Raw genomic sequence first — 27,657 nt, forward strand, 5'->3', positions numbered from 1 at the left:
CCCAATATGGGCCTTAAACTCATGACACAAAAATCAAGATTTGCATGCTTTACCAACTGAGCCAGCTAGGCACTCCTATTACTATTATGCTTTTGCTTTTGAAATATATTTTCTCTTGGTATGGGATTCTAAGTCAACAAGGTTTTTCCCCCCTCATTGTTTTATTTTTTCTTTCAGCATTTTAAAGCTTTTTCCATTCTTTCTGACTTGCATAGTTTCAGATGGTTCTGAACGTTCAGGTCTCTCCTGAATGTTCTATGTATTCAGTGATGACTTTACATTTTGGTTGGTAAGAATGTGAATACTTCTCATCTCTAAGTGAGCTCTGGGGACTCTTTCGCTTACTGCTCCCCAGTAATTAAAATTGTTCTTATCCCAGGTGCTGTTTTTGCCTAGTCTTGTGTTTTGCCTTACACGTTGAAGGTTAGTGTTCAGCTGAGACTCAGCAGGACTCCGATGCAGATTCCTGGAGCTCTTTCTCAGTGGAATGCTTTCTTTTTCACTACTCTGGCACACAAATTTTGGCCCTCCTCAGCCACTGTAAACTAACGGTCAGTTTTTGTTTGAATTTCCCCTTTCTGTACTGATGTCCAGGGTGGCCTTCATGCACAGTGGAGTGATGCTAGCTAGGCTTATCTTGTTTCCCCTTTGTCAGGGATCATCACAAAGGCTATTTTCAGCAAGAAAGGTGCTATGAATTACCCAGTACACATGTGGGAATTTACCCTATCTTTGTAAAGAATTAGCCAGTGTGTTTATGTGTGTATGCGTGTGTGTCATTTTTAGGAATGTAGATGAAAATAAAATGCTTCTTTGAGTTTTGAATTACATATTCAAACGATTACGATATAGTATATAAAATAATGTATTAAGAACTAGTACTGGGGATCCCTGGGTGGCGCAGCGGTTTGGCGCCTGCCTTTGACCCAGGGCGCGATCCTGGAGACCCAGGATCAAATCCCACATCGGGCTCCCGGTGCATGGAGCCTGCTTCTCCCTCTGCCTGTGTCTCTGCCTCTCTCTCTCTCTCTCTGACTATCATAAATAAATAAAAATTAAAAAAAAAAGAACTAGTACTTTCCTGTTCAAAACTGTGTTATTAAAAAAGAAAAAAAAAACTGTGTTATATCTTCAACATCAATGTTTAGCATCACTGTGATCACTGTAACTGGTTTTGGGGTCTCTAACCCCGGAGCACATTATTTTCACTTTTGTCCAAGCTGTAGAAGATACAGTGCCCTTTTTTTTTTTTTTTTTTTTTTTTTTTAAAGTAGGCTGCACGCCTAGTGTGGTGCCCAACACGGGGCTTAACTCTTGGTCCTGAAATCAGGATCTGAACTGAAATCAAGAGTCAGACACTTAAATGACTGAGCCACCCAGGCACCCCAAAGATACAGTGCTTTTTGATTCTTTGTACTATCTTCTATGAGAAATTTTGTCTCAAGCCATAAATTTCCAAATGTATTACATTTTTTCTTTCATTCTATAGGTATAAAATTATCACTATAGCAAAGTCTCTTACTATGTTATTTTTTGATACAATATAATTTTATATATTTAAAGACTTAATGATAGCTTGCAATCAGATGGTTATAACTCCAGAAATAAATATTTTACGTTTAATTTCTTCCTTTCCTACTCCAGTTAAGCAAACAACAATAAAAAATTCCGCTCATCAACAAGTGACCTTCCACACTGATTGAGATAATTTCAAGATATGTGTCTTCTAATAATTTGCTGTTCAAAATTAATAGAAAGTACCTAGTATGAAAGATGCTATTAGCAAATGGGCTACGTCTTTTCTGAGAGATAATTTTGGGAAAAAATATCTTTTCTTTTTATATGTATAGAATATCTCTTTACCTTGGAATTGTAAGACATTTTTTCTACCTTACACTTAAGGAGATGACAACAACTGCCTACCATATTTTGATCAGACTAGAATGATTGCCTGTTAGATGCATATTTTTTACGGTAGCAGAATAAATTATTCTACAGATGTTTGCCTGTCTGCCCTTAGCATTGGTTTCACATACTATTCTAGTTATCTCAATTAAAGTAAAAATAGTTTATAGGACAGAATATTTTGAGTGAAAAAGAAAGAATAAATTACAAAAATAATAAATAGACTTCATTACAACATCCCATAGAAATACATTCCATATGTTAAATGCTGCTTCTCTTACATTTAGTGGATAGATTCCAACTACTCATAAAATAGGTCAGTTAAAACAGCTTTGTTGGCAGAAAATGGAGCAGAACCTTAGAGTATTTTCAGATGGTGAGTGTACTATGGCTAGCATTATTTACTGATTTCTTTGGACTATGATATTTCCAGTTGCTTTTTAATATTGTAAAATTCCTTTATAGCTTTATAGATTGTAAAGTTATAAAGGACCAGGTCACAGTGTTTAGCTCATTATTAAACTTCTGTTGAGGAACTATATGGGGGATTTTTATGATATGATAAGACACAGGGAATTAAAGAGGAGAACCTCTTAATCATTCAGATTCCCGTTGTTTTTCTACATATATTTAAGCATATGTGACATACTTGTTTATCATTTCTTTTGACTACCACATCGGAGAGCACAATTCTAGAGGCTTAATCATATTGAAGTTTGATTTTTTCTTTTGGCAAGAATATTTCAGGAATTGTGGTATGTACTTCATACTGTGCACCATAAGAGGAAACATCATCTGGTGGTCTTTTCTTGTGATGTTTAGTTGAATCAGTGTATTGTCAGTCTGATCTACCCATTTTACAGATCCCCATTATTCTCTCACTTAATGATTTTATCTCATTTTTTAAAATTGTCATAGACAGCTACTTGACTGTTAATATAGTAAAGTATAGATTGTTAAAAGGCCAGGCTCTGGAATTATACTGTCTGCCATTTATGACCTTCAGCAAGTGACTGCATCTTTTTGTGCCTTATTTTCCTCTACTGTGCTTAGGTGCCTCCCTCACAGGGTTCTTTCAAGCATCAAATGTGTTAAATGTTTAACATGGTACATTGTGTCAGTAAATATTGTTAATATATTGATTTAGAAGTGCTATTTTATTGTGTGCATTAGCATTTTTTTTTTTTTTTTTTTTGCCTGGGAAGTTTTTTTAAGTAATAATCATTATATTCTGTCTGTCAGTGAGACCAGGTTACATTGTAGGAAAACAAAGTGCCGTTTATTTATTTATTTATTTATTTATTTATTTATTTATTTATTTTAAAGATTTATTTATTTATTCATGATAGACACATAGAGAGAGAGGTGGAGACACAGGCAGAGGGAGAAGCAGGCTCCATGCAGGGAGCCTGACGTGGGACTCGATCCTGCGACTCCAGGATCGCGCCCTGGGCCAAAGGCAGGCGCTAAACTTCTGAGCCACCCAGGGATCCCACAAAGTGCCATTTAAATGATTAAAGAAAACCCTCATCTATGTCTAGCATCTGATTTTTAATAAGAAAAATACTAGCAGAAAAAGGGATTTGTTACATTTGAGTTTGTAACAAAGAAAAGAAACCTAATTAAATATATATATCCTAGATGTTAGGAGAAAAAATTATGAAAAAGAAATGAGTGACCTTTTGACTCTCAAAAGCTATGTAGTTCTTTGCGATGGGAGGTAGTATAAATGAACATACATAATCCTAAATAACTTGAGAAAGAAGTCTTTAAAAATCCTGTGCAGTTATCCAGGAGCTCTCCGATTAACAGCATAGCTTTACTAGATGGAAGGGGAGAGGCAGAACTAAAGAATTATAAAACAGTAATACAAACCTTTATAAGCACTGGCAGTAACTATAAAGTAGGCTGGAGTTTATTAAAGATGTTTAAGGCAGCATAAATTTCTTAGAAAGTAATATGGCAAATTGGAAGATTAAGCCTCAGCAAGACCATCAAATTTCTAAGGGAGATAGAACCATCAGTTTATTATTTTACAACTGTTTGATTCAGTAGGGAGAAATAGTCTTTGATTTGGAAAAAGATAATATAAAAAGAATTATAGGCCATGGTAGGAAAGCAGCCAGTAAGTGGATCACTTGATCATGTTAAGTGCATTTCATTTTCTTCATTTAAATTAATGTCTTCTCTAGCTGCCAGTAAAGACTTGCAAATCTACCCATGAAATTGTTGTATAATATTTAAGAATTTCTTTTCTTTTTAAGACTTTATTTATTTATTTGGGAGAAAGAGAGCTCATGTGAATGGGGATAGGGAAAGAGAGGGCAAGGGAGAGAAACCCAAGCAGACACTCACTGAGTGCAGAGCCCCACACGGAGCTCAATGAAGGGCTTTCTGGGATCTGGAGATCACAACCTGAGCCAAAACCAAGGGTCAGCAGACACTTAACTGAGCCACCCAGGTGCCCCTTTGAGAATTTCATAAAAAATATACTCATTACCTGGAATGGCCAAATCTAGATTTATTTATTTATTATTACTTTTTTTTTTTTTAAGAAAGGGAAAGATGTGGGTTCTGGAAATTCTTTTTTTTTTTTTTTTTTTTTTTTTTTTGGTTCTGGAAATTCTAAGCCTGTAAGCTTCTTACTGATTTTTGTTGAAATTCTGGAAATAATTTCAGTAGAAGTCTGTGAACATTTATGAAAAAAATGCTCATCTATAGAAATTTAAAGGTATCTACCAAGAACATACCACGTCACATTCACTTTCTTTTGAGAAGTTTATCTGTTCAGATGAATTAGAAAAATACTGTAACAATAGTTTCATGATTTTAGTGGTACATTTCACAATCTTTTGCCATATTTTTGGATAAGAAATGATGGTGAATTGTTTACCTTTAAATAGGTAGTTGTATAGTATTTAGATTTAGAGTAGGTCAAAATTCAAAACCAGTGTTTGATTACAGTGTTAATCTTGGGAGAGATCTTTAAGGCATCACAGTAGGATTATGCCTGTGTCAACATTTCCATTATTGATCTGTCTGAAGGGTTGGAAAGTACATTTATCTGCTTGTAGATTATTCAAAGCTGGACTTGGATAGCTGATACCATAGAAGGCAATCAGAAACCTCTTCCTAAAACCTTACCTCATTAACCTAGTGTATTTGTATCTCCCCACTCTCTTAACATACTTTGATACTTTATATGTAATATAAATTCATGATTTAGATTGCTTCAGGGAAAAGGGACTTTTTTTGGTCTGCCTGATAGTTTTATCAAATTAATGTATCAGTTGTATGTGTCTTTTATTATAGTGTATCCTTAATGATACAGATTTAATGATGCAAGCAAAGTTGGAAAAGATTCTGCATAAAGTATATATATTTTTTATCTACTCTAGGAGTATGAAGCACGAACAGGGAGGACCTGTAAACCACCACCTCAGTCTTCAAGACGTAAGAATTTTGAATTTGAGCCACTTTCTACCACTGCCCTGATTCTTGAGGATCGACCATCGTAAGTATTCTGGTTATCATCAGGCACACTGTTTATATTTTAAACTTCAATATAAATTTCAATTTAAATATATTGAGAAATATTATTTTGGAAAATTTTAAAAATCTCAGTCATGTATCCTAAAACTTATAGTGAAGAATATATTACTGATGTCCAGACTTTATACATATTTTCTTGAAGTATCTCTGCACCAATGTGTGAAACAGAAAATCTTGGCTTTTTCATATCTATTCTTATTTCAACCCTCCTGCTTTATCTTAACAAGATAAGGCAATTATTTTTCCTTTCTTAACATTTAGTATGTACGTAAGACACGTGTGTTCTTGCCATTTGGCAAGAACTTGCCATTCCAGTTCCAAATTTTGAAATTGGAACTGGAAATAAATAATTACTGACTATCAACTCTTTGGTTTACTATTATAAAGAATACATTTTTCCCCCCTAAGATTTTATTTTATTTTTTTTTAATTTTTATTTATTTATGATAGAGAGAGAGAGAGAGAGAGAGGCAGAGACACAGGCAGAGGGAGAAGCAGGCTCCATGCACCGGGTGCCCGACATGGGATTCGATCCCGGGACTCCAGGATCACGCCCTGGGCCAAAGGCAGGCACCAAACCACTGAGCCACCCAGGGATCCCCAAGATGTCTTGATTCTTAACTCTTTTCCCCTTCTTGGGCTCTCTGGATATATTCTTTTTCTTCTCTTAGACTTCTCTTCCTTCCAGTATAAAAATTCCTAACCTGTTTTGTCATTTTCCTGGTCCGCAGCTTTTCCCACCCATTATCAAGAGGAACATAATAAAAGACTCTAGAGCCAAATAGGCAGAGGTTGAATTGAATATTTTTTAGACATTGTGAGAGAAGAAAGTATGGACATAAGTATATTATTATTTTTTTATTCCTATTGCATTCCTTCACACTAAGGAACTGTGATCAAGACAGTCATCACTCCTTTCCATTGGTTAAAAAAAAAGCTTTTCAGAGATTTAGTTATGAGAACATGTCAGAGTTTTATTTCAGTCTTACTGTCAGGCCAGTTCATAGTGGTTAGATGAGTGAGAAAAGAATGCCTGGTTAAAAGACCTTCCGACTCTCCCAGGTAGTCAGCTTGAACAGGTAGATAACTAAATTCCCAGAAGAGTTTTCTTAAACTGGTTGAAATTCATCCAAAATGGATTAAGCTCTTTACCAGGACTGTTCATTTCTTCCCAGGAGTTCATAAAAATTCTATGCAAAAAGTTCTGTCCTAAACAGTATTTGGGACATATTTTTCTTTATGCCATATTTTATTCTGCAGTGAAACCTGTTTCTTTAAGTCCTGCCTTCATGCCTTTGCTCCTTTATTGCCCTCACTTAGGTGCAATTCTTATATCCACTTCTCATTTACCTAACCCTTTAATGACTAGGCTTTATCTTTTCTATCCAGTCACGTCTTTGACTTCAACCTTCAGTGATCTCTGCTTCTCTTAAATTTTTCTTGTAACTTGTACAAGCAGTTCCACAAAATTGGAACTTGAAATAGTACACTAGACACAGTGAATTTATAAGAAGATCTCAGTGTGCTGAAAATGTATAAACAACTGAAAGAATGACTTTCTTTTCCATGCTACCATCTGAAATTAATATGGTAATTATAATAAATGTTACAGTTTCTATGCTGTTTCTGTAATTTTGTTTATCTGTAATATAGAGATCAACTTGATAGCTACTGTTCCCCTCAGTTCTGAGATGGCTGTAATTTAAAATTTTTGTTCACCTTTCTACAATTGGAGGGGTCTTTACATTTATGTAACTAAAGCTAACAAACGAAAGCTTTCCATGGTGTTAGAATATGGGAGTACCTGATCGCTCATCCCTCCTCTACTTCAACAGTTGAATACTAGATCTAGAGAACCAGTGAGAATGAAAACTTTCACTTTATTAAGGATAAGACCAGATGAGAAGGCATGGTGCAACTTGTTTATTAAATGGCACTCTGGGGTTCCTTGGTGGCTCAGTTGGTTGAGCATCTGACTCTTGATTTCAGCTCAGGTCATGATCTGAGGGTCGTAAGATCAAGCTCCACATTGGAGTCCAACACTTAGCAAGTAGTCTGCTTGAAATTCTCTCACCTCTCCCTCTGCCCCTCTTTCTGCTCATGCTCGCTCTCTCTCTCTAAAATAAACAAACTTTTAAGATAAATAAATAGTAAATGGCACTTCCTACTTTATCTCCTTCAGAATACCCTCTTAGCAGATTTGGGCCAATTCACATCCATCCCTTCATGGGCTAAGAAGCTGGAGCAGAGCCTTGTATAATCTGTAGTTCTGTTTCTGGATGCAGCCAAGTTCTGTTAATACTACTACTTTATCTATGAGGTGGCATCTGGGTGCGGTTGAAGAAAGGGGAAGAGGTTTTTCCTCAGTGTGAAATTGATTTTGGAAACTTCCTCTTTCATAGGTCACAGTGATAGTAGGAGGAAAGGAGGAATTTCCCTTTGCAAAGGAAGTTTGTGAATTGGTGCTACTTTTCCTTTTTTAGTCTCTGTAATTTTGCAGAAACATCCAGAGTCATTTACTGCATAGATCTTTATAGTCAGAACTTCTTTACATATGAAGCAACTATAGCATTTAATCATCTGAAGTTTCAGAAGATTTCAAATGTAGGAATTTCTGTAATTTTATCCTTTGGTTGTTAATATTCTGTTTATGTTTTGCTATCTTAATCCACCTTGCAATAAAGCTAGCCTTGGACAGGAAGGTAAGGACATCCATACAAGGTGACTGTGTTGTTGTGAGCCTCTTCTATGTTTTAAATCAGTGATGCTTATAGGACTTTTTAAAAACCACCAGTGGATAGAGGTACCTCCTCTTTCTCCTCTGGCTTCCCTATTTTTTTTTTTAAGATTTTATTTATTTATTCATGAGAGACAGAGAGAGAGGCAGAGGCACAGGCAGAGGGAGAAGCAGACTTTATGCAGGGAGCCCAATGTGGGACTCGATCCCAGGACTCCAAGATCGAGCCCTGGGCTAAAGGCAGGCGTTAAACCTCTGAGCCACCCAGGGATCCCTCCTCTGGCTTCCTTACTGAATTACTGCATACACAGTACCAAACCAAATGGAGAAATCCTTAAGATACAAGTGAAGGCTGACAAAGTGAAGTGTAGGTTTTTATGTGATACTTTTGAAAGGCAGCAAATGTTCATACCATGTATTTTAGCATGATATCCTACCTTAGATATTCATTGATGGTTTCTTCTCTTGACCACATAACTAATTTACATTTTTATGAGATAAGAATAATCTTTTTTTTTAATTTTTATTTATTTATTATTTATTTATTTATGATAGTCACACAGAGAGAGAGAGGCAGAGACACAGGCAGAGGGAGAAGCAGGCTCCATGCACCGGGAGCCCGACGTGGGATTCGATCCCGGGTTTCCAGGATCGTGCCCTGGGCCAAAGGCAGGTGCCAAACCGCTGCGCCACCCAGGGATCCCAAGAATAATCTTTATCTTTTTTCATAGAGTGACTAAGAGTACTGAGTGAGGTGCTTAGTATTTCCTGAGTGATTATATTCACTCAGCCTTTGGTTTTCTTTTCTTTCTTTTTTTTTAAGATTTTATTTATTTATTCACGAGAGACACAGAGAGAGAGAGGCAGAGACATAGGCAGAGGGAGGAGAAGCAGGCTCCATGCAGAGAGCCCAATGTGGGACTTGATCCCGGGATTCTGGGATCATGCCCTGAGCCAAAAAGGCAGACACTCAACCACTGGGCCACCCAGGCATCCCAGGCTTTGATTTTTAAGACTAAATAATCCTATTTTTAAAATTTACTTCTCCAGGCAAATGAATGCAAAATCAGTGGGTTTTTTTTTGGGGGGGTGGGGGGGAGATAAAAACACAAAAATAATATATGTATTTGTTTTTATGTTTTATTCATTCACTGTCTAGCCTATAATTACTTAACCTTTAGGGTGCTGAAAGCTCTGAGCTTCCTCAGAATGTCAACTATTAGTAGGATGCCTACCATATGAACCATTCACCTTTAGAGCATAATTATTGGATATGTACAATGTACCAAGGTTTTTGCATTTATGATGATTTGAAGAAGGGGATGCCAATACTTAGAATAATTAATAAGCCAATGATTATTTATGTACTGTTTTTGTTTAGATTATATAAGTCCTCACTTAAAAAAAACTGAAAACACAATAAAAAAAACGTGACATAGGACTATCTGAAAAGTTCTATTTCCTGAATGGTGTTTAACTCCTTTCTGTAAATCATTTCATGCTAAGACTGGCGTGCTTACCACAGATATAAATAAAGCTATCTGCTAGCCTTTTCTCAAAATCTTTCAGGACTAGGTCAACATAGTTTGGGGAACTATCTGGAAAAATCAAGGTGTGAATGGTCAGTGAAACAGTAACATGTATATAAAGGGACTGTATTCTCTCATTAATTAGGCCTTTATAACCATGGTTTGGGGACATGGTTCTGTATTACATAAAATCTGTGGTCTTTGTGCTTATTCACAGTTTAGTTCTATTTTCTTACATAGAGGATTTAGATAGCAAGTTACTGCTCCTCCTTTTTCTAGAGTCTAGACCTGTAGTCTCCATTATGGTAACAATTAGTCACATGTGGCAATCTAAATTTAAGTCTAATTAAAATTAAATAAAATGCAAAAACAAAACAAAAATAAAATTAAATTAAATTAAATGTAAAATTCATTCCCTCAGGCATACTAGCCACACTTCAGGTGCCTGGTAGCTTCATAACGGCTAATGGCTGCTGCATTCTGAACAGCACAAAAGAACATTTCTATCATTGCAGAAAGTTTTAGTACTGGTCTAGACCATGAGAAGAGACTGAGACTGTGCAGAGAAGAGATTGATCTATTTAGTTCTATAAATTCTGCTTTCTTAATAAATAGAAGACCAGATCCCCCAAATTGTATTCTTAAGTCTAGACTACTCTTTTGCTGAGACTTGTGGAAAAGAAACAGGAAGGGATGAAAGTGCCAAAAGCATTAAGATTCACACCAGGAGAAGCAGGCAGCATTCTAACTGAAACGAATGATCAGGTCCTTTTGGTAGAAAATAGTATTAATTGATGAGAAGTCTTAAGAGTAGATTTATAATTCAAAAACTAGAAATGAAATTTGAATTAAGCTGTTTTCTCTGCTGGTAAAATACAGATTTCTAAAGGTAGATGAAGTATAGCTATCAATCAAATAATTTTCTGTTGGGCAGCCCCAGTGGCTCAGTGGTTTAGCGCCACCTTCAGCCCGGGGCGTGATCCTGGAGACCTGGGATCGAGTCCCACGTCAGGCATCCTGCATGGATGGAGCCTGCTTCTCCCTCTGCCTGTGTCTCTGCCTCTCTCTGTGTCTCTCATGAATAAATAAATAAGATCTTTAAAAAACAAAGCTAGATGCTAAGGAGGTGGAGAAATTGGTCTTTTATTATAGGATGGCAATCAAGGTTCTTTTTTAAAATTATTTTTTGGGCTTCTTTTGGATAAAATATTTTGTTCAAGTATTTTTTAATTTCATCTATTATTGGTGAATTGCCTATATTTTTAATATTTTATTAGTAATTTCTCTGTAGTTTATATCTTGACTCTTCATGGGCTACCTTCAAGTGATATACATTTTAAATATATAAGACTATAGCAATATGCTTCTGCTTTACAGGTTGTAAAGCCCATGTATTAGGGTTCTTCAGAGAAATAGAAATCCCATGTATTAAGGTTGTTCTTTATATATATCCTATATGTAAGAGATTTATTAGAAGGAAGTGGCTTTCATGAATTTGGAGGCTGAGAAGTCTAAAGATCTGCAGTCAGCAAGCTGGGGACCCAGAAGAGCTGATGTTCCAGTTCAAGTCCCAAGGCTGTGAAGTAGGAAAGCTGAAAGTGCAATTTCCAGTCCAAGTTCACAGGAGAAGACCCATGTCCCAGCTCAAAGGCAGGCAGGAAGAGTGGGACAGAGAGTGACACACAAAACTAATCATTACATCTACCATACATTTTTGTTATTTTTTCTTTAAACTTTTTATCTTCTAAGAATCTGTGTAACTAGATTTCTATCTGCTATTATTTCCTTCTACTGAATTTTTTTCTTAAGATTTTTATTTATTTGAGAGAGAGAGAAAAAAAAAAGTGTGGTAGGAAGGAGCAGAGGAAGAGAGACAGACTCCCTGCTAGCAGGAAGTCTGATGTGGGACTTGATCCCAGGACCCAGAGATGAAGGCAGACGCTTAACTAAATGAGCCACCCAGGTGCCTCCTGAACATTTCTTCCTTCGTTCTTTCAGAGAGAGAGAGAGAATAAGCAGGGGGAGCAGCAGGCAGAGGGAAAGGGAAAAACAGGCTCTTCACTGAGCAGAGACTGATGTGGGGATTAATCCCAGGACCCTGGGATCATGACCTGAGCCAAAGACAGAGGCTTAACCAACTGAGCCACCCAGGCGGCCACTGAATGTTTTTTTAACACTTTTTGTAGTGCTGATCTGCTCTCTGAATACTTTTACTTTGAAATGCTTTTAAGATTTTTATCTCTGAGTTTCATGAATTTGATGATAGGCTTTGGTGTGGATTTCCTCGTGTTCCTTCTGTTTAGGGTTGATTGAACTTCAATGTGTCTGCATTTATCATTTTTTATCAACTTTGGAGAAATTGTAGCTTTATTCAACTATTTTTTTTGTCTGCCTCCTCTCCCCTTTCTTCTGAGTCAGTTAAACATATATTATGTTGCTTAATACGATTCATATCCCACAACTCAGGCTGTTTTGGGGGTGGGGGTTAAGGGATTTTTTTTTTCCTTTGTCTTTCATTTTGTAGAGATTTCTATTATATCTTAAATCTCATTTATTTTCTGCAGTTTGTAATCTGTCAGGCCCATCTTTTGTGTTTTTTCAGTTAAGAAATTATACTTTTCATCTGTAGAGATGCGATTGGATCTTGAGTATTTCATATCATGTTCCTGCTGTTTTCCACTTTCTTGAGTATATTTACAACAGCAGTTTATCATCCTTGAGTTATAATGTTGTTATCTGATATTTCTGCATTATCTCTGCTGATTTTTTCCTCAGAATAAATTATATTTTCCTGCTTCTTTGCTTCCTTAGCAATTTTTATTGGACCCTAGCTTTTGTGACTTTACATAATTGGATGCTGGGCTTTTTGTGTTCCTTTAAATGTTGTTTGTCTTTAGTCTCATATGAAGTTCTTTGGAATTGGTTTGACCCTTTTAATCTAATTGTTGTTAGAGTGATGCTAGAAGAGCCTTTAGTTTAGGACTAGTATCCTTACTACTAAAGCAATATCCTATCTATTCACTGGATACCCTATCTATTAAGAGGTCTTTCCACTCTGGATGGACCAGTGTGATCTTTGAGAATGTTCTGCCTTTTCCTTTTCTGGTATTTCTTTCCTTGGCTACTGTAATTTGATCACACACATGCATAAATAGTACTCGGCCAGAAATTTGAGGGTCCCCCACTGTAGATCCCCTTTCTCTGTGCTCTGATCTGCAAAGTCTAGCTGTCTCAGCCTCTTCAACTCCAAACCCTGTTTCCTCAACTCAGCAAGACTGATGAGCCCTGGGTACTTCCTTCTAGCACTGAGACTTGGAAGCCCCAGTCTTTATATGCTCAGGCTTTTGTATTTGTAGCATTACCATGTTTGTTTCCTTTCTCATAAGGATCACTGTCTTGTGGTGCCTATTGTCCATTGTCTAGGAATTATTGCTTAGTATATTCATTTTTCTAATTAATCAAGCAGAGGGTAAGCCTTTTCCTCTTATTCCATTATGGTCTAAAGAAGTCTTAAGTCATTCCTCCTTGTTACAACATACATGAGGAATCTATGTTGAGAAGAAGAATCTACCTTGAGAGGTAAAATGTATCATTTGAAAGTTTGTCACTTATCTTTCCCCATCCTAGCCTGTTGAAAAAAATTTAAAACACTCAGGGTCACCTAGGTGTCTCAGGCATATAGCATGTGACTCCCCCCCCCCCTTTTTTTTTTTTAAGATTTAACTTACTTATTCATGAGAGACAGAGAGAGAGGCAGAGACACAGTCAGAGGGAGAAGCAGGCTCCATTCAGGGAGCCTGACGTGGGACTTGATCCCGGGACTCCAGGATTGCGCCCTGGGCCAAAGGCAGGCGCTAAACCACTGAGCCACCCAGGGATCCCCTTAAAAATTTTTTAAATTAAAAAACCTGACCCCTCAAACTTGACATTATAATGATATATTTGAATATATGGTAATACTCAGATGTCCTTCTTTCGCATAGTCATATATCTAAATCACCTGTTCTGTGAAGCTATTAATTTTATTTTTTTAAGATTTTATTTATTTATTCATGAGAGATAGAGAGGCAGAGGGAGAAGCAGGCTCTGTGCAAGTAGCCCAATGTGAGACTGGATCCTGGATCCCAGGATCACACCCTGAGCCAAAGACAGACGCCCAACTGCTGAGCCACCTAGGTGTCCAAAGCCATTAATTTTATAAGCCAAAATATATTATATGCAAGTGATTAACTGATTATCAAATTTGTTGTTAGAATGTTATCTTAACACTGTGAAAGTGGGAAGCAATTTGCTATAAAAGTATACCTGCACTTACCACATGACCCAAGAATTCTACTCCTAGGTATTTACCCTAGAGAAATGTACCCTGGAGTAAACATATACCTGCATGAAGACTTGGGGGTGAATATTTTTAATAGCTTTATTTGTAGTGGCCCTAAACTGGAAATAATCTAGATATTCATCCACATGGATAGAGCACTGCCCACCAATTAAAAGAAATACATTACTAATATGCAGAATAACGTGGATGAATTTCAAAAGTATGCTCAGCAAAAGAAGCTAGACACAAAACAATCTATATGAAATTCTTTAAAAGGCAACCAACTGTGAGTGCCAGGATGGCTCAGTTTTTAGGTGTTGGCTCTTAGCTTCCGCTCAGGTCATGATTTCAGAGTCTTAGGATCCAGCTCCATGTCAGGCTCTACACTCAAGGGGGAGTATGCTTCAGGATTTCTCTTGGTATCTCTGCTCCTCTCCTTGCCCCACTACTCTGTCTTTCTCTCTAAAATAAAGAAATCTTAAAAAAAAAAAAAAAGGCAACCAACTAATGTATAGAGATGAAAATCAGAGTTGTAATTAATTGCCTAAGGTAGGAGGTGGGTAAGTATTGAGTGCAAAGGGGTCATAGTCATAAGGAAACTTTGTAGAATGAAGGAACTGTTGTATATCTTGATTAATATGTTGGTTGCACCAAGTATATACATTTGTTAAAACTTGTCAGACTGTATTCTTGAAATGTGTTCATTTATTGTATGAAAACTATACCTCAAAAAGTTGACTAAAGAAACCTAGTAAGTGGGTTTAACAAACCACCTAGAAATATTGGCTGAATCTGACACATTTAAATAATATATAAACAAGTATACTACATCAGAATATAAATATAGTAACGTTTATATAACAAATATTAGCAACCTGGATTCTGATTATTTTCTAAAATGCAGAGTTCTTTTCAACCTTTTACTTAAGGTATGAAACAAGAAGCTTGGATAGAAATTCTTTGTATTTGGCTATTAAAAGGAAGAAATTTATACATTTAAAAGTTAGTTTTTAAAAAATTGGCTTAAGACATTTTTTTTCCAGAAATCTTCCTGCCAAATCTGTGGAAGAAGCTTTACGTCACCGACAAGAATATGATGAGATGGTGGCCGAGGCTAAAAAACGAGGTATAAAGTTTAACTCTGATTGGTATATTTAATTTACTAATGTCAATAGGCATCTAACCCGTTGGTTAAATTTCAACAGGAAGGATGATGAGAAATTAAGTCCATCTTTAAAATGATGCTGTTAAATAAATAAATAAATAAATAAATAAATGCTGATTTCTCATTTTTCTAACTAAATCTGTTATTAAAAATGTCAAAAAAATTAAAAATAATAAAAATAAAATGTCATACTTTTTTTTCTGCAAGTACTTTTATAAAACTATTATGAGGAGAAAGGCAGTAGACTAAGAGGGTTCTTGTAATTGCAGTCATAAACCTTGGACTACTATTATTTTAACTTATGAATGAAAGTGATACGAATTTATTTCATGAAATTCACTTGTACAGTTTTTAAGCTTTTAAATATTATAATTTAATACTTTTAACACTTTAAGGTAACTTCCTATAGGACTGTGAGAATACGATTTGAAGTTGGAGTTTACTAATGTGACTTAATGGAGTCTCTCTAGATTCCCAGAAGTGTCATTTGGACAGGCGCATAAATGTCTATTCTGGTGTAAAAATTCACACATTTATTTATTCTCTCCTCCAACCAAAAAGTATAATGTAAGGATAATTTAGCAGTATTTATTTACTAACCATTGTTAGTTCAGGATACACTTTTAGAAAATATTATACAGCTATATATATTTTTAGACACATGCCTTTTAACTCATTTTTTTTCTTTGACTTAAGTTAATAGAATACTAATGTATACATTTCTATCTTGTGGCTTTATTTTGGAAATAAAGTTAATTTTTAACTGTTATAAGAAACCTATAAGGCCAGTTATATCTTTCTAAAAGCTGTATCATTTAAACATTGGTTGAATTTATTTTACTGTCTCAAATTTGAAATATTCCTAACATACCCAACAAATTTTAATTGACTCTGAACTTTGACTTTACTAGTTGATTAATGTTTAAGATAGTTATTGATAAGTATGTGATGCTAACAACATGATATGATAGAAATAACATTAAATTGGGAAATCGGAAGGTAATGACTTTAATCTTCTTTGACACCGCATGTAAATAAACCTAATGTTAGTTTTCTCAAGACTGTGAAGTTTGGGGGGGTGGTTAGGTTGACTAGATTTAGGCTTTCAAGCCATTCTGTCTATACTTTTTTGGTTTATTTTATTATTTTATAACACTTTTTTATTTTAAAAGCAGTGGAACTCTCTCCAACAAAACGTTACATAGGAGTGCCAAAGTGGCTCAGTTGGTTGAGCTTCCAGCTCTTGGTTTTGACTCAGGTCATGATCTCATGGGTTGTGGGATCGATCCCCAGGTCAGGCTCTATGCTCAATGGGAAGTCTGCTCGAGATTCTCTCCCTCTCCCTTGCGTCCCGCACCCCCTGCCCCAACACCTGCTTGCTCTCTGTCTCTCTCTGTCTCTCTCTTTCTCTCATAAAATAGATCTTTTTTTTTTTTTTTTTTTTTTTTTAACATAAAATAGATCTTAAAAAAAAAGAAACCTTATATAGATTTTAATATTTACAACAAATTAAAGAAAGAGGAGTTGCTTACTTGACCTCCTGCTTACCCCTTAAAATGATTACTGAGGTATTTGTGAAACGCAGTTAGTAAACATTTAGGCTAGCTGACCATTGAAGTCCCCATTGGTTCTAAATTATGTATAAACAGATGGGATGCCTGAGTGGCTCAGAGGTTAAGCATGTCTGCCTTCAGCTCAGGGTGTGATCCTAGAGTACCAGGATTGAGTTCCACATTGGGTTCCCTGCATGGAACCTGCTTCTCCCTCTGCCTCTGCCTCTCTGTCTCTCATAAATAAATAAAATCTTTAAAAATTATATTTTAAATATATTATTATATAATGTATTATATTTGACAATATGATGTAATTATATTTTTTATGTACATATCTATCACTTCTCTCTTTTTTAAAAAAAGATTTTATTTATTCATGAGAAACACAGAGAGCAAGGAAGAGATATAGGCAGAGGGAGTAGCCCGATGTGGGACTCAGTCCCAGGACCTGGGATCACAACCTGAGCCAAAGGCAGATGCTCAACCACTGAACCACCCAAGTGCCCCTATCACTTTTCTTTTTGAGGCACCTCTTATTTCAGAATTGTGACTTCTGATTTTCAGAGGAGTGTTGTGTATTTGTTAATGGTTTTTTAAATTTCAATCTAATTAGTAAAGTGAGACATCATAGTAGAAAGGGTAAATTATAAAAGTACCATTGGCAAAATTACTTTTTAATATCATTTAAAAAATTTATTTTAGAGAGCATGAGCAGGAAGAGAGATGCAGAGGGAAAAGGAATGAGAGAATCTCTCCTTGCTGAGCATGGAGCCCAGTGCAGGGCTTGACTTCATGACTCTGAGATCATGACTTGAGCATAAACCAAGAGTCAGATGCTTAACCAGCCGAGCCACCCAGCTACCCCTAATGTCATTTTTAATACCTCTTTTTTAGACTTAGATAGAAAAGGGCATATGACCTAACTTTTTTGTATTGAATTAATTTTTACTTGTTTAAAACAGAAATTAAAGAAGCCTATAAAAGGAAAAAAATAATGAAAGAACGATTTAAACAGGAAGAAAATATCGCAAGTGCAATGGTAATTTGGATCAATGAAATACTGCCCAATTGGGAAGTAATGTAAGTAAGCAGACTTTTCCTGAATTCCAGTCTGTCTCCAAAGATCTCATGTTTCTAATACTCTATTTTTATTACTTCCAACATGTATCTTATGCTTTGGCTAAATGAAACTGTGAATCAGTGTCTGAAAATTTTCATGATTATTTCTGTGCCTTTAATTTTATAAATCCCTCAGTCTCTAATACATACTTCCCTAACTGACCACCCTCTATGCCTGTCAGAATCTTACCTATCCTTTGAAGATACCCATCTGAATGCTAGTTGATCTGTGAAATGGTAATTTCCTGTTACCATATTTTCTTAATTCTGACATGTCCTTTGTCACAAGATGCACTATTGATGTAATAGCAGGTTTTTGTAAAGAAAATATTAAAGACATACATTCATTGTAAGATGCATTTATTAGATGTTAAATATTAAAGTGATTTTTAATATGCTTCTCTCATAAACATAAATTTGCTATATACGACCTTTCCCTTCTATAATGTCCCATAATAGTTTGAGACTAATGTACTACTTGCTTTACTTTGTCGTTTATTTTCTGATATTTTTGTATATGCCTTATCTTCTCTCTAGACTGGAGGGTTGGAGATGTATTCTGCAGTGCCTAGTGTAGGATACGCATGAGGAATTTGTTAATATTGGTACTATGTGATAGATAACAAATTAGACTCTTTACATTAATCACATTTGATTCTGTTGATCTTCTCCCACTTATAGAGAAGCTCAGGGTCAGAAAGGTTAAGTAATTTGCCCAAGGTTATACAATTAATGAATAGTTAAATTAGATTTGAACTCAGGTCTCTATGACTCTAAAGCCTATACTTTCAATAGACTGCACTGCCTCTCAAAGACAAAGGCCTTACCCATAGTAAATACCTTGTGGTTGTCTTTTTGTTACTGAGTTGACGACAAATTTTTATGTTCCTTTTATCTTGTTTTTTTTGTGATTGTCCCATATTTCTGATTCTCTGTACCCTATAAGTGGCAGCTGTTGAAGGCAGCTCCCTTTAAATTACTATTGTCTTCCATAGGGTGCTATGTATTCTTTAGGTTTCTGTTGCCTACAAACATGAACCCCATGGAAAGAATGCATCACATATTTAACTGTGTTCTTTTTTTTTTTTTTTAAAGATTTTATTTATTTATGATAGACATAGAGAGAGAGAGAGAGAGGCAGAGACACAGGCAGAGGGAAAGGGAGAGGCAGGCTCCATGCCAGGAGCCTGACGCGGGACTCAATCCCGGGGCTCCAGGATCACGCCCTGGGCCAAAGGCAGGCGCTAAACCACCGAGCCACCCAGGGATCACCACATATTTAACTGTGTTCTTAAAAATCATTCAGTCACTTGGCCATAGACTAGGTAAACCATCATGCAACTAGTGTTTTTGGTATAAAAAGTAACTCTTTCCTTTTTTTTCTCCCCCTTTAATTCTAGGCGTAGTACAAGAAGAGTTCGAGAATTGTGGTGGCAGGGATTGCCCCCTAGTGTTCGTGGGAAAGTTTGGAGTCTAGCTGTAGGAAATGAACTAAATATCACTCCTGGTTTGTATTCTATATTCAGTTACTCCCACACATGTGAATAGCCATCTCCAGAGTTACAAAGCAGATTACTAGATTGGCCATTTAAAAAGACATTACCATATATAATGTCATTTTAAGAGCATGCTTCATTCCCACTCCTTCTAAAACCTTTATGATTTAATGAGTAAGTTACTATATAAGTGAGATTTATGGGTTTTCCTTTAGTTGACAACCATCAGTAATATTATTGACATCTAAATATCTTCACTGCAGATAACTTCTGGGATTCTAGGTAGCAGTGGATGTATATACAAGGAAAAGTAAAATAGTCTAGTCTATTCAAAACAACATAAATATTGGTGGAAGGCTAGAAGTTTCTTTTCCTGCATCTCTATCCAAACCAGTCCTTTTGAATTTTTTTTAGTTGACAGTTTTCAAATTTAAAAAACAAAAAGAAGACTCTCAAGAACTGTTTTTTTTCTTATGCTTTTTAAAACCTTAAAGGATAAAAGTAAAATGTAGAGTGGTTTAGAGGCAGTACAATAAAAAAAGAAAGGTTATATAAAATTAGGATAATATCAAATAGAGGAAAATGTAAAGTAGTTAGTAATAAAAGGTGCTAATAAATAGGTCTGAGTGATAATGACAGTGCTAGACAGTGGCACCACAGAAAGACTTAGGGACTCTGGTATATAGTAATGTGAATAATAGATTGTTGCTGTTACTTAAAAAATGTTATTACATGCTAATTTTTTAAAAGACAAACAATAGTAAGGAACAAGCAATGTTTCTTCTCCCTCTTCTACTCAAACTCCTGCTTTTGATCCTGCTATAAGTTAGCAGTTTAATGTATGTTCTTCTAGATCTTTTTCCTACGCACATTAAAAAAGTGTGCATCAACGTATGATAATTTTTAAGGCTCCCTCCCCCCAAATAAAGGAATGTGTGCCATAAGCTTATTTTGTGGCTTTTTTTTTTTTCAAACTATACTCTGTCTTGAACATCCTTCCATATCTCTACATACAAATGTACCTTATGTATACTATAGCTGCACTGTATTCCACAGTTTGGCTGTACTATAATTTATTTAATCCTTTTCTTAGTGATAGCCAAATCAATGACATATATATTAAAAGAACAACAGGTACTGTTTTTTTACCTCTCAAAAGTGATTAAAATAAATGAGAATCACCCACATAGGGTATGACTGATAATAATATAGAAATTTTTATCAAAGGCCTCAAAAAATAACCTTTGACCTATATATTCTTGCTCTAAAAGTAAGAAAATCAACAGGATTGGGTACAAAATCTTTTCTACAAGGATGCCCGTTATAGCAAATCAGCTTTATATTAACTGGATAGAATTATAACAATAATCTTAAAAGTGATGCCAACTTTGAACATGATTATGAATGATTTTTTTAAAGATTTATTTAAAAGAGAGAGCATAAGCCAGGGAGAGGGGCAGAGGGAGAGAAAGATAAGCAGACTCCTTGCTGAGTGGAGAGCCTGATGCAGGGTTCAATCCCAGGACTCTGAAATCATGACCCGAGCTGAGATCAAGAGTCAGACATTTGGGATCCCTGGGTGGCGCAGCGGTTTAGCGCCTGCCTTTGGCCCAGGGCGCGATCCTGGAGACCCGGGATCGAATCCCACATCGGGCTCCCGGTGCATGGAGCCTGCTTCTCCCTCTGCCTGTGTCTCTGCCTCTCTCTCTGTATGACTATCATAAATTTAAAAAAAAAAAAAAAAAAAAAAGAATCAGACACTTAACCAACTGAGTCACCCAGGTGTCCCTATGAATGATTTTTAACATTGATTTTCACAAGTATCATAATGAACATTTTACTTTAAACTAGACTTTTTTTTTTTTTTTAATATAATTGAAAGGAAGAATTGAATGAGGTACCTGGCTGGCTCAGTCACTAGAGCATGTGACTCTTGTTCTTGGGGTTGTAAGTTCAAGCTCCGTGTTGGGAGTAGGAGTTTACTTTAACAAAAATCTTTTTTTTTAAGATTTTATTTATTTATTCATGAGAGATACACAGAGGCAGAGACAGAGGTGGAGGGAGAAGCAGACTCCATGCAGGAAGCCCGATGTGGGACTCAATCCCAGGACTCTGGGTTCATGCCCCGAGCCAAAGGCAGATGCTCAACTGCTGAGCCACCCAGGCATCCCTTACAAAAATAAATTAAAAAATAAAGGAAGAATTAAGTTTTTAATTTAGCTTAGAAAAGGTTAGAGTCTACCTAACTCAACCCTTCCCTCCAAATAGAACAGAGATTTGTTTTGCCCTCTGTGTTTGAAACAAAAGTAAATATATATATATATATATATAATAGTTAGAACTCTCAGATAAAATCCTTGACTTTAAGGACTATTGGACATATTGTAATTGTTTAAAGCCTTAAAAATTGGTTTTGCAGACAGATGAGGTGATAAAGTATTGATGGCTATTTGAAATTTGCAGTTTTGTTCAGAACTTTGGAGTTAGGGGATCCCTGGGTGGCGCAGCGGTTTGCGCCTGCCTTTGGCCCAGGGAGCGATCCTGGAGACCTGGGATCGAATCCCACATTGGGCTCCCGGTGCATGGAGCCTGCTTCTCCCTCTGCCTATGTCTCTGCCTCTCTCTCTCTCTCTCTCCCTCTCACTATCATAAATAAATAAATTTTTTAAATTAAGAAAAAAAAAAGAACTTTGGAGTTAGGATTTTAAGTGTCCTGATAACTTCTACATTAAAATAATGGTTAAATTGGTATTAACCTTTTGTGATACTATAATCAAAAAGTTCTTTTTCAAGCTCAAAATTTATGAAGTTGGTAACATAACCAAGTTATTTATTTTGAAAGTAATTTTATATTTTCTCTACTAAATAGTTGTGTATTCAGGAATGGATTAGGTGATCATTCTTTTTTATTAATGGTAGGAAGGAAGCTAAATTTCAATTGAAGCAAATTTATTTTTTTAAGATTTAATTTTTTAAAAAATATTTTATATATTTGAGAGAAAGAGAGAGAGTGAGAAGAGAGAGTATGAGCAGGGGGAGAAAAAGGAGAAGCAGGCTCCTCATTAAGCCAGGAGCCTGATGTGGGGCTCGATCTGAGAATCCTGGGATCATGACCTGAGCAAAAGGTAGATGCTTAACTGACTGAGCCACCCAGGTACCCCCCAAATTTTATTTATTTTAGAGAGAACGTGACTTGGGGAGAGAGAGAGAGAGACAGACAGAGAATCTGAAGCAGACTCCATGTGCACTGAGCATGGGGCCCAATGCAGGGCTTGATCTCACAACCTTGATTGAGGTCATGACTTGAGCCAAATTCAAATGTCAGACACTCAACCGACTGAGCTACCCCAGCCCCCCAAAGTAAATGTGCTTTTGATGATTTTGTTTACTTTTAATGATTCTTAACAGTTTGAATTTTTACTTATTTAATCATGACATTTATAACCATTTAGAGAATAGTAGAATAAGGGTTTGTAGAATTAGAATAGAATAGTAGAATTAAAATAAGTAGAATAGAGAAAAAGAGTAAGGGTTCTAAAGTCAGTCAAATGTGGTTCAAATCTTGGTTCCACTATACATTAGGTTTGTGACCTTGGGCAAATTACTTAACATCTAAGAGAATTCATTTTCTTCATCTGTAAATGGAGGTAAGATTATTAAGCTATCTCAAAGGATTGCTCTAACAGTTATTTGTGGTAATGAATATAAAATTAGAGTGAAAGTGAAATTTGCTGAGAGTATATACAACATCATCATTGTCAGAAAATGAGAAAGTGAAACCTAGACTGATCTCAAAGAGTTCGTAATTCAAGTCCAAGATACATCTTTAAGTCTGCTTCAGGTTCTACATTTGTAGATTCAGAATAACGTAAATGAGATATGTGGAGTCAGTCAAGCATGGAATTGAACTGAGATTTCAGGTCTTCTTATAGTAAATAAGCACCATAAATCTTCCCTGGAGAGATGTCCTTTGATTTTTTATTTTTTTTATTTTTTTATTTTTTTTTATTTTTAAAGATTTTATTTATTTATTCATGATAGTCACAGAGAGAGAGAGAGAGAGAGAGGCAGCGACACAGGCAGAGGGAGAAGCAGGCTCCATGCACCGGGAGCCCGATGTGGGATTCGATCCCGGGTCTCCAGGATCGCGCCCTGGGCCAAAGGCAGGCGCCAAACCGCTGCGCCACCCAGGGATCCCTGTCCTTTGATTTTTTAAAGTGCATTACCACATTATTATTAGATCAATTTTGGGGCTCCCAAAGATGATTTATTCTGTGGGCCATTCTTCTCGGAGCTTTAAAATTTGAGTAGAATAGTGAAACTGGATGTGGCTTGGAATCAATTTGAAATCAGAAATTGTGAACTTCAGTTTGGTATCTGATAACTGCAAAAAAAAAAAAATTGTATATCTGAATTAAAAAATTATATCCACCTCTTCTATCAAATTGTTGATGGACTCAAATAATAGAAATTTTGACTTTTTAAAAAAATTTTCTTTCTAAATCTTTGAGTGATGAAAAGTGAAAAGGGAGAAGAGCTCAAATAGAGTAAGAGTCTGTTTGAAATATATCTAGTCAGCTTTTTTTTTTTTTATAAAGATTTGATTCTTAGCGATATGAGAATATTTATTATTATGGTACAGTCATACATTGGAATACTGTGCAGTTGTTTAAAAAAAGAAAACTAAAGCAATTTTATTCTCCTAATAAGGGATCGTTTCCAATATAATAAAGCAAGATGCAGGTCACTGTTGTAATATGTTGCCACACTTTTTTCAAGAGGAAGATAGATCTGAATATACTTGTGCATACATATTTCCATCTTTAGATTTCTGGTCAGCATAGTTACATCTGAGGGAAAGAAATTTATTTTTCATTCTATACTGTTTTATACTATTTGAATTTTTAAAAAATCATATTCATCCTATTGCCTTTAAACAAACTTAAAAAAAAAAGGCAAACTGAAGCAAAAATGATCTTGGTATTATGGGCAATATATAAATGTTGGTGTTTGGTAAGATATGTTTTTTGCTGTTCATCATCTGTCATTGAAATGTTCTGTTTTTGTGTAATTTAGAATTTCAGTAATGGTTAGCAGTAAAGACAATTAAAATCTGAGAATTGAAAATAATTTAGTTTCTTTTCTTGAAATTGTATTGAGATCCTGCGTTTGGATGCATAAAGTGGTAGTTTCAAAAGTTGATTGGGCACTTGAAAGGAGTAGAGATTTTTGAATTCAGGCTCTCCGACCAAATCTGAAGTTTAGGTAGCTTTAGATAGCAATATCATAATGGAGAAACCGGTTTGAAAAGAGAAGGAAAGTAAATACTAGCATTTATTGAGGGTCTGTAAGGTATCAAGAGCTTTATGAAAATTATCTTGTTAATTATCAGAATCTTTCCAGTTATTGTAGTAAATAGTTTTGGTAAAATCAGGTTCTTCAGTTTGCCACACTTTTGATGCCTGCTATATGAAGCTGTGATAAGATTTTTCTCTATTTTCTCTACTTTTAAGAGTAAAAGTTAAATCAGAATTCATTTACCCCCATATATCCAATCTCTTAGCTAGAGGTATATTCTGTAGGTTCTTCAGATATCTGCAGTTGGGCTTCTGCCCCCTCCACCTTCAGATGTTGCTCCCACCAGGGTCACCTATGATCTCTGTGCTACAAATTCCAGTGTGTACTTTTGCTATAAGATACTGGACAGTTGATCACTTCCTTCTTTGTAGCTTACATCCAAATGCTTCCAAGATTTTACATATATTATCTCATTTAATATCTGAAACCTCAGGATTTTAAGTACTAGTACTATCTCAACTTTATGAATGAAAAACTGAGGCTAGAAGAGGTTAAGTAACTTGTCCAGTGTCACACAGCAACTCCCACACAGCAACTCCCTATCCTATGTATACTTAGTGAAATGCTCTTTCCTTTGGTTTCTAAGACAACTGGTTCTCTTTTATTTCTTTGTGCATTTCTTATTCTCCTTCGGATATGCCTCTTCCTGGGTCTACCCTTTCAGTATTTGTCTTTTCTGGAAATCCATATTTCTCATTTTTTCTTGCCCTATATAATCTTGAATACACATGAAAGTGGTTTTAATCACCACCTATATGCTGATGCCCCTCAAACTCTTTCTCTAGTCCACATGTGCCACCTTCAAATCAAGTTTATCTAAAAGTGAACTTACCATCTTCCTCCATCCCAGAAATCACAAATTTGCTTCTTCTGTGTTCATTCTCTCATTGGCAGTATTATCTACCCAGCTACTCCAACCAGAAACCTGGGAGTCCTAATGATTCTGCCTTCTTCCCCTCACTCTCTTAACAAGTTCTGGTTTTTCTACTTTCTGAATATCTTTTGTGTTCATTCCTTCCCTCCAACTGCACTATCACTACTCAAGTTCAAGCCTCATCATCTTTTGCTTGGGCTATTACAATAAAACTGTTAACTTTCCTTCAGCAAAACTTCAGCTTCAACCTACCTATGACACTACTGCTGGCATAACTGACACAAATCACATAAATCAGACTGTGCTATACCCCTGCACCTATGGATGAACTCTACCCGCCTTAGCATACCATTTGAGTCCTGTCCTGTCAGGAACTAGTGCTTGCCTCTGTCATCCAACCTCCTCATTTCCTCTTCCACCCTCACCCATTATAATATAAGAGTACTGAAATCTCTTGTAATTCATCCAGATAAGTCATGATCTCTTTTTTTCTCTGTGACTCTGCCCATGATGAGAATTCTTAGAATGCCTTCTTCCACCTTGTTCATTTATAAAACTCCTATCTATTCTTTATGGACAGCTCAGCTCATCACTTCCTCTAAGAATCCTTCCTTTATTTCCCATCTGGGTTGGGAAATTCTCACAGCACTTAATTCTCAAAACTATCTTGTTACATGTGTAGCCCCAAGTTTACAAATGAACCTTTCCACGACCAGGGGAAAAAAAAAAGTAAAAGTTAAAATATATGAATGTATTTTTCCTACTACTTACTAATTTTTATTTTGTTTTCCCTAGAACTTTATGAAATCTTCCTCTCAAGAGCAAAAGAACGGTGGAAAAGCTTCAGTGAAACAAGTTCAGAGAATGATATGGAAGGTATGATTTTTTATTTTTAGTAAAAATTTCTGGGTGAAAATCCAGTCAGATACCAGTGTGGTTTTTTACCATGGGTCAGGAACTGTAGTAATTGCTTTACAACATTATCTCCTTTAACATTAATAGCCCTTTAAGTAGGTGATATTATCCCAAAAAGTATAGGAGGAGACTCAAAGTAGTTAACTTGTAAGCAATGAAGTTGTGAGGTAAACCCAGATTTTTGGACCTGGGAACCCAGGATTTGTTCACGACAGTAAGACTGATGGAGTGAAGTATTTTTAAGCCAACTTTTAACTTAAAAATAGATGGTCTTCGCTCCTCACTTATGACCTCCTATCTCCTCACTCACTGACTTTCATTTACTCCCTAATACATTATTTATCATTCTTATCATGCCTTAGCTTTTGTTCATTTAATTAACTCATAGATGTCATCTTTCCCTTCATTCTCATCAGTTTTCTTTCCTAATCATTTTGGAGAAGATAGGAACACTTTTTTCCTGTTGTCATTATTTCTTAAACATAGGTAGAGGGCAGCCTGGGGGGTGGCTTAGCGGTTTAGTGCCACCTTCAGCCCAGGGCACGATCCTGGAGACCCGGGATCGAGTCTCACATCAGGCTTCCTGCATGGAGCCTGCTTCTGCCTCTGCCTATGTTTCTGCCTCTCTCTCTCTCTCTCTCTCTCTCTCTCTGTGTGTCTCTCATGAATAAATAAATAAAATCTTTAAAAAATTAAAAATATATAGGTAGAGGGCAGCCCAGGTGGCTCAGCGGTTTAGTGCTGCCTTTGGTCCAGGGCCTGATCCTGGAGACCCGGGATTGAGTCCCATGTCAGGCTCCATGCATGGAGCCTGCTTCTCCCTCTGCCTGTGTCTCTGCCTCTCTCTCTCTCTCTCTCTCTCTCTCTCTCTGTGTCTCTCATGAATAAATAATAATCTTAAAAAAAAAAAACATAGGTAGATTTATTCAGCCATCCCTTGGCCTTGAATATGGAGAGCTATTTGTCTGCCACTTTCCTTTCTATATTTGTTCTGCTTCATAGATAGCAAACACTCTTCTCTTGCCAGTAAGTAAAACTCTAAAAATGAATGTGGTTTAGAATAGAGAAATGGTTTTCTATTAGTTTGTAAACGACTCTGCTAACTTCTTTGAATACTGTTCTATTTTAGAAGG

The 27,657-nt window shown here is 36.0% G+C and overlaps 1 protein-coding gene across 6 annotated transcripts in view; it reads left to right on the top strand.

Moving 5' to 3' along the window:
• TBC1D12 (TBC1 domain family member 12) overlaps nucleotides 1-27,657 on the top strand; it is a 122,911-nt gene that overhangs the window by 77,963 nt on the left and 17,291 nt on the right. For all 6 annotated transcript variants that reach the window (XM_038578235.1, XM_038578236.1, XM_038578234.1 and 3 more), the window contains 5 exons: nucleotides 5,304-5,419; nucleotides 15,088-15,170; nucleotides 17,725-17,842; nucleotides 19,282-19,388; nucleotides 26,405-26,485. In XM_038578235.1, the coding sequence (XP_038434163.1) occupies nucleotides 15,146-15,170; nucleotides 17,725-17,842; nucleotides 19,282-19,388; nucleotides 26,405-26,485 (331 nt within the window). In that variant the 5' untranslated portion in view covers nucleotides 5,304-5,419; nucleotides 15,088-15,145. The remainder of the gene's footprint in view (nucleotides 1-5,303; nucleotides 5,420-15,087; nucleotides 15,171-17,724; nucleotides 17,843-19,281; nucleotides 19,389-26,404; nucleotides 26,486-27,657) is intronic.

The sequence above is a fragment of the Canis lupus genome, chromosome 28 (assembly GCF_011100685.1).
Source record: "Canis lupus familiaris isolate Mischka breed German Shepherd chromosome 28, alternate assembly UU_Cfam_GSD_1.0, whole genome shotgun sequence".
Classification (NCBI taxonomy): Eukaryota; Metazoa; Chordata; class Mammalia; order Carnivora; family Canidae; genus Canis; species Canis lupus.